General features: G+C 36.7%; 2 protein-coding genes across 8 annotated transcripts in view; one reads left to right on the plus strand and one right to left on the minus strand.

Moving 5' to 3' along the window:
• The window catches only part of KIAA0825 (KIAA0825 ortholog), a 161,897-nt gene extending 152,053 nt beyond the window's left edge, over nt 1-9,844 (minus strand). For all 3 annotated transcript variants that reach the window (XM_034440675.3, XM_034440674.3, XM_034440676.3), the window contains exons 1-4: nt 9,737-9,844; nt 5,760-5,892; nt 4,409-4,577; nt 1,724-2,399 (exon numbers count right to left, since the gene is read on the minus strand). In XM_034440675.3, the coding sequence (XP_034296566.2) occupies nt 1,724-2,399; nt 4,409-4,577; nt 5,760-5,890 (976 nt within the window). In that variant the 5' untranslated portion in view covers nt 5,891-5,892; nt 9,737-9,844. The remainder of the gene's footprint in view (nt 1-1,723; nt 2,400-4,408; nt 4,578-5,759; nt 5,893-9,736) is intronic.
• Nucleotides 9,802-16,306, plus strand: part of SLF1 (SMC5/6 complex localization factor 1) — a 31,689-nt gene continuing 25,184 nt past the window's right edge. For 3 of the 5 annotated variants that reach the window (XM_034440682.2, XM_087885893.1, XM_087885894.1), the window contains exons 1-4: nt 9,803-9,917; nt 11,946-12,050; nt 12,663-12,738; nt 14,899-15,142. In XM_034440682.2, the coding sequence (XP_034296573.2) occupies nt 11,946-12,050; nt 12,663-12,738; nt 14,899-15,142 (425 nt within the window). In that variant the 5' untranslated portion in view covers nt 9,803-9,917. Of the gene's footprint in view, nt 9,918-10,031; nt 10,295-11,945; nt 12,051-12,662; nt 12,739-14,898; nt 15,143-16,306 lie in introns of those variants that run through there. The other 2 variants (XM_034440684.3, XM_034440683.3) reach the window with 2 other exon arrangements.

Consider the following 16,306-nt stretch of genomic DNA (forward strand, 5'->3'; position numbering starts at 1 on the left):
TGCTACGTAACAGGGTGAGCTCCCGTTACTTGTCCCAGCTTCTGCCAATCTAGCAGTTCAAAAGCATGTAAAAAACGCAAGTAGTAAACTAGGGACCACCTTTGGTGGGAAGGTAACAGTGTTCCGTGCGCCTTCGGCATTTTTCATGCTGGCCACATGACCACAGAGACGACTTCGGACAGTGCTGGCTCTTCAGCTTTGAAACGGAGATGAGCACCGCCCCCTAGAGTCGGGAACGACTAGCACATATGTGCGAGGGGAACCTTTACCTTTACCTAAAGTGATCATAAAATTTTCTCCCATAAAATTATAATACAAAGAGGATTATATTTCTCTCTTATTTTTTCAGTTATATAAATTCACAAATAAGTCAAAAATTATTGCACCTCAATAATAATGTTTACTTACATAAAATATATTTGAAAAGGTTATTTTGATTTGATTTCTAACTTTCATTTTTCTTAGAAAACAGAACCATTATTCCTTATAAAGTTTTAGAAGTATCATCTGCTGATTTGTTTATTTCACACATTAGAATTATTACAGATGATGTTCCCCAAGAGCACACATGGAAAACTTTTTCATTTATATGATAACAGCATCAACTGAATATTCATTTAAAGTAATATCCTTCCACCTAAAAATAGCTGATGTGTTCTTTTTCCTTTCTCTATCTGTGCATACAGCTCAGCATACAGAAAGAGGAAAATTTGAACCTCCCTTCCTTGTGTTCCAATCTGTCTCCCTTGCCAGTCAGCACGATGTGGGAGAATGCATGATTGAAATGAAGAAAACAATATGTTGTATTATCTACCCCACTCGGACTGTCAACAAACTAACCAGTTATCTGGTGAGCTGCCAGATCCCAATTGTGCTGGGATAAGAAGATACTCAAGCAGCATCTCTACATATGCCATTTCCATTATACAATTGTGGTGACAGAGATTGGAATTTGAAACAGCAGGACAGCAGTAAAAATAAGAATCTGAGACAGGCCATTTATGCAGCTCATGTTCTGTCCAAACACATTCTCATATTATAGAATTAATAAGATAATTTGATAAAGGTTTATATTACTTTGGCAATTAAATAAGAAATGCTAATTACTTTAACAATATTGAACAATGTGTCCAGGTTTCAGAAATAGATTTCTATTTTTATTTCAAATGCATATGACTCTTTTCAAATTATGTATGCTCAAACAATATGATGAATGTTATAGTTTAAGATTAATATAATCCATATAAATAACTATATATAATTTTATAAATATGCTATTTCAATCTAGATATAATTAGTGGGTAAAAAACGAAATAAGCCCATTCTTCTTATATGTATAAAAGCAGTTAGAGAATACAGAAACTGGATTTCTGTCAATCTATATCCTTGACATTTTTGCAGATAATAAATACACTGTACTTAAAAGAAAAGCTACCTCCCCACCCTCCCCACTAAATTTACCTTTAAAATTGGAAGGTTGCTTCTTCTTTGTTAATGGAGGCAAGCAAGATTATCTTGCTGAATTTTGCCAGGGTTGGGAAGAACTGTAATCCTAAATTTAGGACTGCATTTCTTTAGGTATATATGGCAGTATACTATATATAAACTGACATTAATTACATTCCTGCACTTAAATCTTTTGCTGAATCACAGTTAAAATTTGTATCAGAAATTAAACAATAAAGAGAAAACAATTAATGACCATAAAGAAAATGTCACTAACCCCCAACTTGAACCATGCCTCTGTTTTTCTTTGAGTTCTTGCTTGTCTTTATAGCATGTAGTGCCTTTTCTTTAAGTTGAAGCTCACAAAGCATGTGAAGAACAAAGGTGATTTCTTCAGTGAAGGTATCCAAGTAAGTTTCATTAATAAATTTCAGTACAGAAGAAGGATCAGTAATTCCACTTAGTATATGTAAATCTTCTTTTATCATTGCACAGAAGGCAGGAATAGAACTTTTGTAATTATGAACAATCTTTTCAAAATTCATTTCATCACTCTTACCCTGAGCACATTTCTGCAAAAGATCACTAACCAATTTATTCTGCATTTTTTGATACTTGACTAGAACTTCAGATTCAGGATAAAGAAATAAGAGATGCTGCAGACACTGAATTTTAAATTGCAGTTGATGTTGTAAAGTACCAGTTTTTGTTTCTTGATTACTTTGCAATTGATGTACTAAGTAGCGTCGAAGATGTAATCTTATATCATCCCAAATGCAGTGAACATCCACTGCTGTATCGTCTTCAATACCATGAATGGAACTACTGGATACGAAATCAAAAGATGCTCCACTTGGGGTACAGGGAAATAAGACACCACACTGCTTGGAGAGTTCAAGGAGAAATTGAAGAATTGTTTCTTCTTGATTTTGTTCATTCTTCAATAACCTTTGCTATGAAAGGAAAATGACAGATGATATATGTAATACATGAATATCTATTTAAAGTAAATACTGTAATATTTATCTTCAAAGTAAAGCTTCATCATTATCTCTTAAAGTCTAGGTTTTTTTCAAATATATACATTTCATTTTCATTTTGCCAGTACAAACAAGCATAAGTATATATATTTTATACCTTCCATATTAAAAATTTCCAGGTTCTCTTCAGTGCATATTTGTAAGAAAAACAAATTCGTCTCATCTTTCTAAATCAGCCTTTGTGGTATATTCTTTTCTTTGAGTTGCATTGCACCTTCATGAGGTAAGGGGAATGGCAGCCAGGAGGCAATGTTTTTTAACTAGTGCTCTGGCTTTATGGAATGTCCTCTCCTAGGAACTAAGACCCATGCCTAGAAACCAGGAGACTGTGAGTTCTAGTCTCACCTTAGGCATGAATGCCAGCTGGATAACTTTGGGCCAGTCACTCACTCTCAAACCAACTCACCTCCCAGGATTGTTGTGGGAAAAATAGGAGCAAGGAATTTTTATTGCCTTGAGTTACTTATAAAGTAATACAGGTACATAAAAATACAATAAATAAAATCATATTCTAAAAGCTGATTAAAATCAAAGTTGTCCATGGAGCATTGGGTGACTGGTTTTCACTGTTTTTTTAACTTCAATTTAAGTGATATGCTGCACTTTTCTTGTATTTTGATTACTGTATTTTTCGGAGTATAAGACGCACCAGAGTATAAGACGCTCCTACCTTTTTTGGTGAGGAAAAGAAAAAAAAGAAATCTCACTCTGCCTCTGAGCAATTTTGCCTCCTTGCATCAAACAGCAAACAGCCTGCTTTACTTTCATTTTTGTTTTCACCATAGCTTGATTAGCACAAGGAAAAAGAAAATCTGCTCCAGCAATTTACCAGAGCCCTGTGCAAAACAGCTGAGAGCAAATCAGCTGAGAGTCGGGAGGCCGATCCAATCAACTTGAGCTAATTAGGCTGTTCTGAAGCTGAAAGGAGCTGTTTTTTCTTGCTGTTTGCTTGCAAGGAGGTAACTGCTGTGAGGCAGAGGCCAAAGGGTGGGGGGCAGTGGGTGGGCGGGGCTACATTCGGTGTATAAGATGCACCTAAATTTTCACCCACTTTTAGGGGGGGGGAAAGGTGCGTCTTATACTCCGAAAAATACAGTAGTTATTTTTTCATTATTATTCTACATTGCATACATTTTTACTTTAATAATGTTTACTTTAATAATGTTTACTGTGGACATTTTAATGAGCAATATGTTTTACTGGATTACTGTAAACTGCCACTGTGGATGAGCTCTGATGGGATAGATTTCATGATGGCTTTGGTCCTTCATGATGAGTTCTGGCCCTTCATGATTTCATGATGGCTTTCAATGCCATCAACTACAGCATACTTCTGAACTGGTTTAGAGGTTTGGGAATGAGGAGCATTATGCTTCATAGGTTTTCATCCTTCCTCCAAAGTTAATTCTAGTCGGGGGGGGGAGGGATCTAGCCATAAGTCGCCTGATTTACAGGATCAAGATGTGCCCCAGGCTCAATTCTGCTCCTCATTCCTATTTACCTCTATATGAAACCAGTGAAACAGGCTATGTATCCATACAGGTTTAAGTATCATTAGCATTATGTTTTTAACTAATTACAAATTTAATCTTATCTAAGAACAGGTTAAAATATGTGCAGCCTGGATGCAACTGATTATATCAAACAGTATTGATCTACTCTAAAGACATAAGTACCGAAATGAAAAATCTACATGACTTTAAAATTTGTCGTTAAGACTGGAAACCTTGTAAACTAAACATTATTGTCCAAAATTCTAGACACAGTTTCACAAAATAGTGTTTTGTGCAAAAACACTGCACAAAATTCTGCAATTTTTTCAATTTAACTGCATTTTACACTAGCTAATAGCAACTAAATTCCCAAAGGACAAGTGTTCTATAAAACTTTTCTGTCACAAACATAAAAAGTAGCATTTTCACCAGTGTTTGGAGAAACTTGATTAATTCTCCTTGATGGGTTGAAGAGAATTTGGTTGAACTGAAATCATGGTTATTTAGCCAATGAAGAAAACTTGTTGTGTCCTGCAACAACTCATCAGAACAAGTTTCATTTAATTCCAGTTGTAGTTCCTTAAGGCATTGTTCCACACTACACCAAAAAAGAAAAACAAGTATTTTCATTATTTTTAGTATATTACCTATTTTCTGTAGAATATCAACATTTTATGTCACCCTATAATTTTGTTACTTAATTTGTCATAAAAGAAGACTAATGTCATCACTTTATAATTTTCGAAACAACTAGTTATATATTCCCACTTGGGCACCTTCAAGATGTCTGGATTTCAACTCCCGGAATTCAGTTTGGCCATTAATTTGGGAAGACCAATGTAAGTAATATTTCTGTAGGAATATCATATGGAAGTATTTGCATAGAAAGGTTGAATGGATTAGAATAGCATCACCATATTACTACTATACCCAGGGCTGATTTCATTCGGGAGGGTCAGAAAATGCAGTATTTATTCAAATAAATAAAGTTAATTATGTTTGTATAATGCTACCGTATTTTCCCGAAAATAAGACCGTCTTATATTTTTTTGAACCCCGAAATAAGCGCTTGGCCTTATTTTTGGAGATGTCTTATTATTTTGGGGCGCATGGAACAAGATGGGGCTCCTCTTGCCATCTTACCTGATTTCCAGTTCTGAGTTTAAATATTTTCAGGGAGGGCTTATTTTTGGGAGAGGCTTATTTTAGCGCATTTGCTCAAAAGCCTGATTGGATTTATTATCAGGGGATGTCTTATTTTTGGGGAAACAGGGTACCTTATTGTGCTGTGACATCTATGCTAATTTGTCATGTTTCCAAAACTACTCTGACTTGAATCAAACAGATTATGCTTGCACAGTTCTGCAAAGATAGCCAGGAGAAGCTTCTGAAGTAGCCATGTAAGCCTTGCAAAAATGTGGTTGTTCTAACAATTTGAAAAGAGATATTTTTATTTATTTATTATTTATTAGTTTGATTTATATGCCGCCCTTCTCCGGAGACTCAGGGCGGCTTACAATGCTTTTAAGCAATAGCCTTCATACTTTTCTATATACCTGGTTAGTAGGGCTTTTTGGCCACCCCTAAGTGGTATTCTATTTTATACAAAGTCAGCTTATTGCCCCCACAAACCTGGTCCTCATTTGTGTTCTTCCATGTTTCAAACAACTGTTTGTAAAGTTCATAAATGAATAAGCAGCATAAATACAGTAATTAAAAAACATTCAGAAAACTCTTGTCACTGAATTATATACAATATTGAAAAAATAAAACAGCTTACCATGAAGTATTTTTCTTTATTTTCTCATCAATGTCACCAAGTACCTGTTGAACCTCCAGATTTCCAGGAAATGAGTTTAGCAAACAATCCAAGTTCAAAAACTCAAGAGAAAAATCACCTCTCCACTCCATTTCTAAATAAATATAGAAAATAAAATGTCCAAATCCTTTTGATTGGTGACATAGGTATAAAAACTTGATTGTAAAATTGCTAGCAAATAAAAAACATGAAAATATTTCTCTTTTCTTTCCCTCAATGGTTGTTTCTTTTGGGCATGAGGGGTTGGCAGCATCTATTCTGTTTATAGCTAGGAAAAACAGGCATTTTTAGCAGTCACATGTGAATTCACAGAACAGAGTTCTGTATCTCTGAAGATTCCCATTCACAATATTAAGCCCATTCAGAGGTGGGCTTTGGAGCAGAAATATGTTTTTCTGATGATAAACCATAATTACACAGAACTGTTATTCTCAGGAATTCCACCAAATGTAGCCGTTTTTTCAAATATATCAGAGAAGGTACAATTCTTGGTAGAAAACAACATTCTTATGACTACTACCTATGATTCACATATATTATTCAGTTGTAAGTTAACTGCCTTAGGAATAGACAGGTACTTATGAGGAAGGAAAATGATCTTGTCAACTTTAGCATCAATTATATAGATGTTGCCATTTATGAAACATAAGCCTAAAATGTTAAGCTGTCATATAAAGACAGTATATGGGGACCTAAATAACAAACAGCACTGAATGTTAGCTATTAGCAATTCCCATATAGATATGTAATAAATCTTTTCCTTTGGAACCGAATATTTAACCATAAAGAACATATACATAAAAATGTACATTTTATCATTTTTTTAGTAATGAAGTTTACATAGCTAGCCATCTCGCCCAAGGTGATTCAGTATGATGAACAAGCAGTAGGTAAAACCACATATTAAAAATCATAGGTATAAAAATTATATAAATCACATTAATAGTAACATAGAGATACAAATTCTAGGTGAAGAGGGAATAAAAATAGCCAGCTCAATAATGGGGCCATCTAAGCATGTCTCCAGTTTTCTGGGAGCCCCAGGCCTAATATAACAAGATCTTGTGGGGTTTCTGAAATATCAAAAGTTTGTAGATAATATAATCAGGCAGGGAAGAATGTTCCAGAAGGCAAGCATCACAGTAAAAAAGGTACTGTATATCTCCTGGGACCCACCAAATATAGGCACCTAGCTTATGGTATACTAGCATGCATTCTCTGGCAGATCTAATAGAGTACACTGATGTAACTGGGGAGAGATGTCCTTCAAATAACCTACTGTGTTTCCCCAAAAGTAATACCCTGTCTTATTTTTTTTTAACCCCAAAATAAGCGCTTGGCCTTATTTTCAGGGAGGTCTTATTATTGTGGGGCGTGTGGAGCAAGACAGGGCTCCTCTTGCCATCTTACCTGATTTCCAGCTCTGTCTCCCTAACCCTAACCAGAGGAAATGGCAGGGACCGGCTACCCATGGGTTTAAATATTTTCGGGGAGGGCTTATTTTGGGGGGAGGGCTTATTTTCGGGGAAACACGGTATGTAGGCTTTAAGAGATCAAAACCAGCACCTTGGAGTCTTGAGAAGTTTGTCGAGCAGAAGCGTAACATGCACCATTCTAGGAATGCACATAACTACTGCATTCTGTATGCGTTTGTTCTTAAGGTTTGGTCTTGTGCAGCCTAAATTTCTGTTCAGTTGGAAGGAGCTTGTTTTCAACTAGATGCTGTTGGACTGCATTGGCTACTACACAATGCAATTTGAAAATTGATGGTAAGCAGGTAATTGGTCTATAGTTGCCTAGTGTTCCCCCTTTTGCTGAATCCTTCATTATCAGGTAGGTTTTTGTTAGAAGTTAAGTGTTAAAAGAATTTTTCTGGGTCCCGTTCTCCAAGATGGGAGAACACAGGCAAATAAGACACGAGGCACTCTCCTGGAGGTTGATCAGGTTATTTCCCAACAAGAAGGGATTTGTTCTTAGGGGTTACAGACAAAAAGGAGGCTTTGAAACTTTTTGTAGGGCGACTGGTTTTGATGTGGGCTTGGGGGCGCATGGGTTGCCTACGTTTTGGTTCTAGCATGTGACTCTGTCACCAGGTCAAACATAATTGTCCTTCCTGGTGTCTGCTGGCTTTTCTTTCATTGTATATAAGGGAAAGAGAAGTCAACTTGGTTTCTTAGCCATATATGAGGTTTTTCTTTTGTAACATATTTTTTAAAAAATATTCTACAATGTTTTTCAATATCTCATTGAGATATTTGTCAGTATGAGAAAGTTATCTTTGTTGATTCAGATAAAACAAAGTAAGTCCAATTATGAAATTTTGTGCAAATGTGGAATTAATTATTGATTACTGAAATGTATAACAGCCAGTTTCATATAACATCAGCTTCATAGTGGTTAAGGCAAACCGGAGACGGTGAATTCTAGTCCCGTTAGCCATGAAAGTCAGTTGGGTAAGCTTGGGATAGTCACTCTCAGCCCATCCCACCTCATGGGGTTGTTATGGGGAAAATAGGAGGAAAATGTGTTGTATATGTTCGCAGCTTTGAGTTATTTGTAAAAATAATAAAGGCGGGATAGTAATAAATAAATAAATGCATCTGGTGGAAACAAAAGCATGCAAGTGAATAAACAAAGTTTAATGGATATTTGTACATCAAGTATGGGGTAAGACATGAATTTATGATGCTTCCTTGGTGGTTTTGCAGTACATAATTATAAATATGCAGGGAATGCTGTGCTGACATTAGAGATGTTAGTTGGGGGTATCACTCAACATGTAGTTTTCAGTATAACTGATGAATGAGAACACTGAATAAAATCAGTGAATGTTAGTTTGTATGATGCAATGAAGAGTCTGAATCTTAAAATTAAGGAATTAAGGACGTAAAACAGTTTTGTCTGACAAAGAAAATAGAATGATTGCAAATTATACATATAACAAAATAAGTACATAACTAACAAAAGAATAGTGTAAGTAATTATACATAACTAACAAAAATAGTGTAAGTAAGTATCTTAAAAGTTAGAAAAATGGATAGGGAAAGAAAAATGTGCATATGGTGATAATAAAGTAGCAGGCAGTATATAGTGTGAAGAATGAGTGTTGAAAGAAGCAAAAATAGTTGTAAGCAAGAGCATCTCATATTTACCTTGTTATACATCAGTAAAAGATATGTATGTAATCTGTAGTTTATTAAACCACGGTACTTCTATTTCTAGAGTCCATACAATAGTGAATCAATGCTAACTACCCAAGTGTATTTTATTACACTGTATAAATCCATTTATTTATTTAAAACATTTATATAGCTGCCCGCTTTATATTGAATGGGCGGCTCCAATCCCATTTTTATCTAGAAAGTTACAACATAGACTTATTCAAAGACGTGAGTTTGTGTACTCCTGAAAAATAAACCCTGTTGCATTCAGTGCATTGACAAGCATGAAGGAGGAAGGCAGCGAATGGAAAACAGCGAGTCTATGGCCTGAGCCCCAATGTAAATACGCCCTCACGAGGGATATCTTTTACTCCGGATGCAACGACAATAGAATAGAATAGAATAACAGAGTTGGAAGGGAACTTGGAGGTCTTCTAGTCCAACCCCCTGCCCAGGCAGGAAACCCTACAATCCTCGAGACATCTTTAAACATCCAACGTATCATGGATTAGGATCTACTTCGTCAGCTGCAGGGAAGGAAGACGGAAGGATTAATGCGTGGGACAGTTTTCAAAATGCCACCACACTTTCTTTTACGGCAGGTCAAGAACCTGAATCTCAGGGAGGGGCGCGGAACACTAAGAGGTTAATGAAAACCCAGCGGAGATCGAGGGAGAGAGGGAGGCAAAAGGCCCACAGATTCCGACGTATCACCTAAGCCTTCCCCCCCCACCCACCACCACCACTGCGTGGGAAATGCATCCCGACGTCACTTACCAGGTAGGCCAGCCGCCCCTGCGTTCCGAGCCTGGTAACCCCGGAGACCAAGCAAGCGTTAGTAGCGACGGCCCGGAACGGCTCAAACATCCGGGGGGAGGAGCCAGTGAAGCCTGAACCGCGCGCGGGAACAAGGGAGGAGACTGAAGAAGCTCGCGGGGCCCGGAAGGAACTTTTCGAGGTAATGGCTCCGTTTGGGTAGCGGCCGGCTGAGTATAACGGGGGGGGGGGATAACGGGGGGCGGGCGGGCGGAGCGGGGGGTGTGGAGAAACAGACGGGTGGCTGCTTTTCTTCAGGGGCTTTTTGGACTCGGTGGACAGAATGCTTCCCACTTTTGAAGCTTTGGTGAAATGGCGAACGATACCCGCGGTTGACAAATCACCGTTTTAAAGGAGGCAGATGCGCCTCAATTATCTCTCCCGTTATCTTTCCCACCGTCGCAAAGCGGTTTTTTTTTTCAACCTTACGCTTCTGGCGTAGCAGGATACGTAACGCCTCTAAGAAGGTGGAAGAAGTTTGAGGCGCTGTGGCTAGGATGCTGATCTTTCCATCTCCAGGTAGAAATGGTTGTGGAATCTGCCCCAAAGGTGCTTTTTTTTTTTTTTCTTCAAGAGGCAACTGGCCTTTCTGGTTTTTCTTTGAAGACGTTTCGCTTCTCATCCAAGAAGCTTCTTCAGCTCTGACTGGATGATGGGGAATGGAAGGCTCCAGTCGAAGCTGAAGAAGCTGCTTGGATGAGAAGCGAAACGTCTTCAAAGAAAAACCAGAAAGGCCAGTTGCCTCCTGGAAAAAAAAACACCTTTGGGACAACCATGACCAGGACGACTGAGAATCTCCAGAGACATGTTGTGAAGTCTGTTTTTTTCTTTCTTTCTATAGTTATTGCTGTTGGACTTGAAATGTCTTGAGGAGAGCGAGATCATTAACAAATTGGCTAATTGCTCTTCCATGGTCACTGGCTTTGGAATCTAGTCCAGTGCATGGTTAGGTTGAGTTTGTTGTTTAGCATTTTTTTACATAGGATTAAAGATTTGTTCTGTTGGTCGCAATAGTTGAGGTCCTGCTTTAATTTTATTTCAGGTAATCACACCGAAATTATTGCAGATCAAGTTTTGCATAACCCTTTACATCCTCTTAATCTGAGTGGGATGCCTGGATACAGCCCAATATTTATTTTAACTATGGACATAAACATAATTCCCGTAACTGTAGAAAGAACACTGGCATCATATGAAGCAATTACTTATTGCATAACTGGCTGGCTTATTTGGTGCATTTTAGTTTTCACGGAGTTGTATAGCAAAGTAGACAGGACTTCCCATCAGGCTGACAAAGTAAAGTACAAGTGCTGGCAGTTAAGCTCGCATTTATGTCAGCTCTATAATTAGCAGTCATCTGGTAATGATGGGTTACTAAGAATTGAGAGTAGGCATCAGAGAAATTAAATAGGAGGGCTGGTTTAATCATTCTGTGAAAGCAACCATATTCACCAGAACTGGAGGGCTTTGTCAAAGAATAGGTGCTTGATTGTCTACCATGAAGAAAGCATTCAGAATCACTGTGGGTAGCTTTTCATTTGGATAAAGTGTTGGGGGGAAATTAAGGTGCTACCATGTCATCCTCCAGTCACTATTTGCTCCCAGTCAGATGTCTGTTTGCTCCCAAGTTCTTCTATTGGGGATCTGACTAGGAACAATGTCACTCTGCAGGTATTGAACTCCTTGATTATTGCTTATCAGGAGCCTTCAGCTAGCAAGAGCAAAATTGCCAGACCTCAAAGATGTGCTACTTAGCAGACCTGCCCTGGGCAGTTAATTACACACACACTCTCTCTCTCTCACACACACACACACTGGAGGTATGTATGAAAATAAGTGAGCAGGCAGTTCCCCCCTTATTATATATTAGTATAACTTACTAATTGCAAATATAATTATATCCAATGGGAATATTTTTTGTTGAGAAGTAGTTGATGGCCATTAATCTTCTGGCCATTCATAAAATGAAAATTGCTGCATTTCCATACCTGCAGTCTATTAGTCAAAACTGACTATATGTTGTCTGGTTAGAAGAAATGAAGCAATGTCCTTAGTGCTGACTTTTTTTATCTATATATAATGTTACTAAAATTTGAACAGAAACTCATTGATCTCAATATAATGGAAGTTTCAGTCATACTTTTTTGTTTCATATAACTATTTTAAATAGATGGAAGGAAAACCAAAGATTCAGTTAACTGGATTTAAGAATGAAGAAAAGAAGATTCTAATCCAGTTGCTTCTGAAATTAGACTGTTTTTTCTTTAACAGTGAGGTAAGTGATAGTACTTGATAAATACATAAGGTAATTATAGGCCTGCAGCAGTTTTATTGGAAAGAGTTTCTGATTGGAAATTGAACTCAGTTTCTTGTCTTAGTATAAATGGATACATATATACATATGTTATTTTCTTTCAGGATACATATCATTTACAGAATAAAGAAAAAGTAAGAAATTAAGGCACGAGATAAGAAAAGGAAGCACAGTACTAAATGGACGCATAGATATTAACCTATGACTTTTATCGTGGCTTTGATCATTATAAGTTTTCACATATTGTTTTTCAGTAAGATAAGGTGGAACCTAAATGACCAGTTTTAGTCATGCTTGTACCTCTGGTAATATTTCTTATTACCAGTAAGGACACAATAGTAATTTTGGCACATTTTGATCACATTGCCACAAGTACAACCAAAGCTCAGTTTTACTCCAAACATGCCCATACTATTTTATGCAAACTAGAATATTCTGTGCAGCCAACATACTACTGTGTGCATCCCACTAAGAGTTACTTGTTAATGTAATATGCTGATCCATAATAAAGATGCCTGCTAATCCTTAAATAACACACACACATTTTAATAACAATTCTTTTTTTTTCTTTAGCAATATAAAAATTGTACTCATCTTATAGCAAAAAGGCCTTGCAAGAGTGAAAAGTTTCTAGCAGCATGTGCAGCAGGTAAATACAATATACTATAGTTATTTCAGATGATTTCAGACCAGTTACTTATAATGATTCTTTGGAAAAGAATGGCACATGAAAATATAGCAGCGACCTTGACATGGATTTCTCTATTGCTTATACAGTATACAAAGAAAAATATAATTTGACATGTCTGAGTAAAAAAACCAAAACCTAACATACATTTTTTCTTTTATTCTTTATATATATCCAACATTATCATGCATTGAGAGTAAGCACCATTATGTGCTTCTGCACCATTAAGTGCAGAAATGGAAGTAAAAATGCTAAGCTGAATGAATTAAAGGCCAAAATTCAAGACATAGTTTATGTTAACACATTCATTATTCCTCTCCTTAGCTTTCAAACCATTCTCACTTCCACTCCTAAACATGGATTGTTGATGACAGTATTAAGTTAGATGCCATGTTAACTTAATCCAATAAGTGGATCTTAAGTGGATTAAGAGCCGAGGTGGCGCAGTGGTTAGAGTGCAGTACTGCCAGCTACTTCAGCTTACTGCTAGCTGCAGTTCAGCAGTTCAAATCTCACTGGCTCAAGGTTGACTCAGCCTTCCATCCTACTGAGGTGGGTAAAATGAGGGCCCAGATTGTTGGGGGCAATATGCTGACTCAGTAAACCGCTTAGAGAGGGCTGTAAAAGCACTATGAAACGGTATATAAGTCTAAGTGCTATTGCTGCTATCTGGCTTTCCCATTGATTTTGCTTGTCAGAAGATCTCAAAAGGTGATCACATGACTCCATGACACTGCAACTGTCATAAATAGATGCCAGTTGCCAAGCATCCAAATTTTGATCCCATGACCATAGGGATGCTGCAAAAGTCATGTGAAAAATGGCGACATCACTTTTTTCAGTGCTGTTGGAACTTCAAACGGTTACTAAACAAATAGTTGTAAGTCGAGGGCTACTTGTATTCGTCTCATTGATATTCTTTCTCTATACCTGGAAACACAAAATTTTGTTGAATTTATTTCTTTTTATATTCTATTACCTTTAAAGCTGTTTGATTATTTTTTCTCCAAATGTATCTTCTAATAATGTTATCTCTAATAATCTCCATTAAAATAAATGCATAATGACTTGCCTCCAATTGAGTTTATCTTAGTAAGAGGAATGTATCCCTCCAAACTGATAGGGAGATTTGGATAGCTCTCCAGAAAAGATTGGCTATGTCAAAGGCATTGGCTTTTTTTTTCTTTAATAATGTGTTCAGGTCTAGTAAATTCAGTATTTCCAGATATCGAGCAAGTCCCTTAATTATCACTCTGAGGCCTTCAGTCATGATTGGCATAACAATGGATTTATTTTTCATTGTGTTCAATTTTGATGTCATATTTAAGTCTCAGTAATTCATAATTTTTTCCACATATATTTATTTCACAATATCCCCCTCTGGATTGAGCAAATGTCTCTCAATTCGTTCTGAATTTTTAATAACATGTATAATAAATGAAACTTGTATTACCATTATGTGTGCACGATGTAGTTATAGCATTTAAGTATCTAATAATTATGATTTCATTCATTCAAACCACCATTATTTTTATCAATTTTATTTTATTATATGCTATAACATATTTCAATCAGAGAATTCAGTGTTATAGCATAATGAAATAGCTTGTCCCAAAGAAGCTGAGAGTACCTTTCCATCAGATGATTGCTGGCATCCAAAGCTAGCACCTATAGAAATACCATCTGGTAAAATAGTACTATGCAATGGCACAATCTGCTTTGCTCTCCAATGAAACTGATTGGCTTCAAACTATGAAGCAAGCTAAAGTTTGTTTTTATATAAAAGACATGGTATTGCTGCCATGGATATGAATGAATAATGAAAAATTAGGTAATGTATTACCTCTGAATATATTTCCATAGGCTTACAGTGTTTATTTATTAAATATGATAATATGCTATTAAATAGATGTATAGGTCTTAAGCTAAGATCAGGATTTAATGATGGCCAGAAAAAATATGCATTCAAAAAAAATCTAAATAGATAAATATAGTAATATAAAATGTAATTTAATCTCTAACTGTTTTGTCTGAAGAATTTTTGCTAATTTTTATATTTGACCTTTGACAGCAGTTTGTTTACGCAAAAATTTGGTGGTTGACACTTCATTTGTTTTTCAGGAAAATGGGTACTAACTAAGGACTACGTAATTAATAGTGCTGAAAGTGGCAGATGGCTTGATGAAACAACTTATGAATGGGGTTATAAAATTAAAAACGATTCTCTTTATTCACCTCAAATGCAATCTGCACCTAAAAGATGGCGCGAAAAACTCAGTCGTTCGGGTGCTACAGGAGCCTTCCACAGATGGAATGTTGTTCTGTTTATTATGAGTGGTAATAAACGAAAGGATTCCTTGATAAGGTAGGGAAAAGAGCTGAAATTTTATCTAATGAATGATTAAGTCATTAGAAAATAATTGTATTTTTTTTCTTGTTACTAAACTGGATATCAGTTCTTTTGTAATAGTATTCTTTATCTGCTAGGTTCTTAATATGAGTTAATTTCTGCAATTAAGCGTATCTTTTTTAATTGTGGGTATATTTTTAGAGCACAAAGCAATGGAACAAAATTCTGTTTCTGTACAGATAGCCCTTGATTTAGATGACCATTGGGAATGGCATTTCAATCTCTAGGCAATGTGGTCATAAAGCAGGACAGCATTGTTTAGCAATGACAATCCCTGTAGTCCCAGCTGCTATTGTTAAGTGAATCCCACAGTCACTAGCTGAAGCAACCAAAGTTAGGGTGGGGGAGCCAGCAAGAAACCGCAAGCCCTAGGCAATTGTAAGTGGCTGCAGCTTGGTGTGGGAGTGTCACCACCTCAAGTGGACCAGATTGGACACATAACTAGATAAGCCAATTCTACCTTACTTATTGTAAGGCTACATTGCAAGTCTGATGGTACAAATCTCCTTCCATCTCTTTTACATCCTCAGAAATTAGTTCTTTTCTGAGTGTCTTCCTCTGTCCCTTATGCATCTGTGGGTATGCCCTCTCTTACCTGAGCATATTTTCCAGCCACCCATCCTATCCTATCCCCACATGCCATTACAGAGAGGAAATGCACAAAGGTGTGTGGGAGAGTCAGGAAGTTTAAGCAAGAGGTGGGGTGCGGACAAGATGTGTGTGGCAGTGCGTGAGATGTGCAAGTCAGGGAGAGGGTGCGAAATGTGTACTGTATAATGTAAATATGATAATCTTAGACGGGATGGTATACAAATGTATATAAACACGCATGTATACCAATGTTTTATTTTAAGGATCTTTCCTCATTTACATCAAACCATGGCACAAATTTACCATGGCAACGTTTTTCTGTCATGTTCCATGATATATTTGTCTCACTGCCATCCATGAGACAGAAATAAGTTATCTTTAGATGTACTGACATTCAAGTAGTACTTTTCCATTTATTTTAATACTATTTCAAATGCAACAACAAGATATAAAATCTGATTGATTTTGTCACTCATTACTGATGAAGAAAGTCAGATGACTTCAGTGATTCCAAACACAGGCAAGAGA

This window comes from Pantherophis guttatus, chromosome 2, assembly GCF_059756535.1.
Source record: "Pantherophis guttatus breed Tessera chromosome 2, ASM5975653v1, whole genome shotgun sequence".
Lineage (NCBI taxonomy): Eukaryota > Metazoa > Chordata > Lepidosauria > Squamata > Colubridae > Pantherophis > Pantherophis guttatus.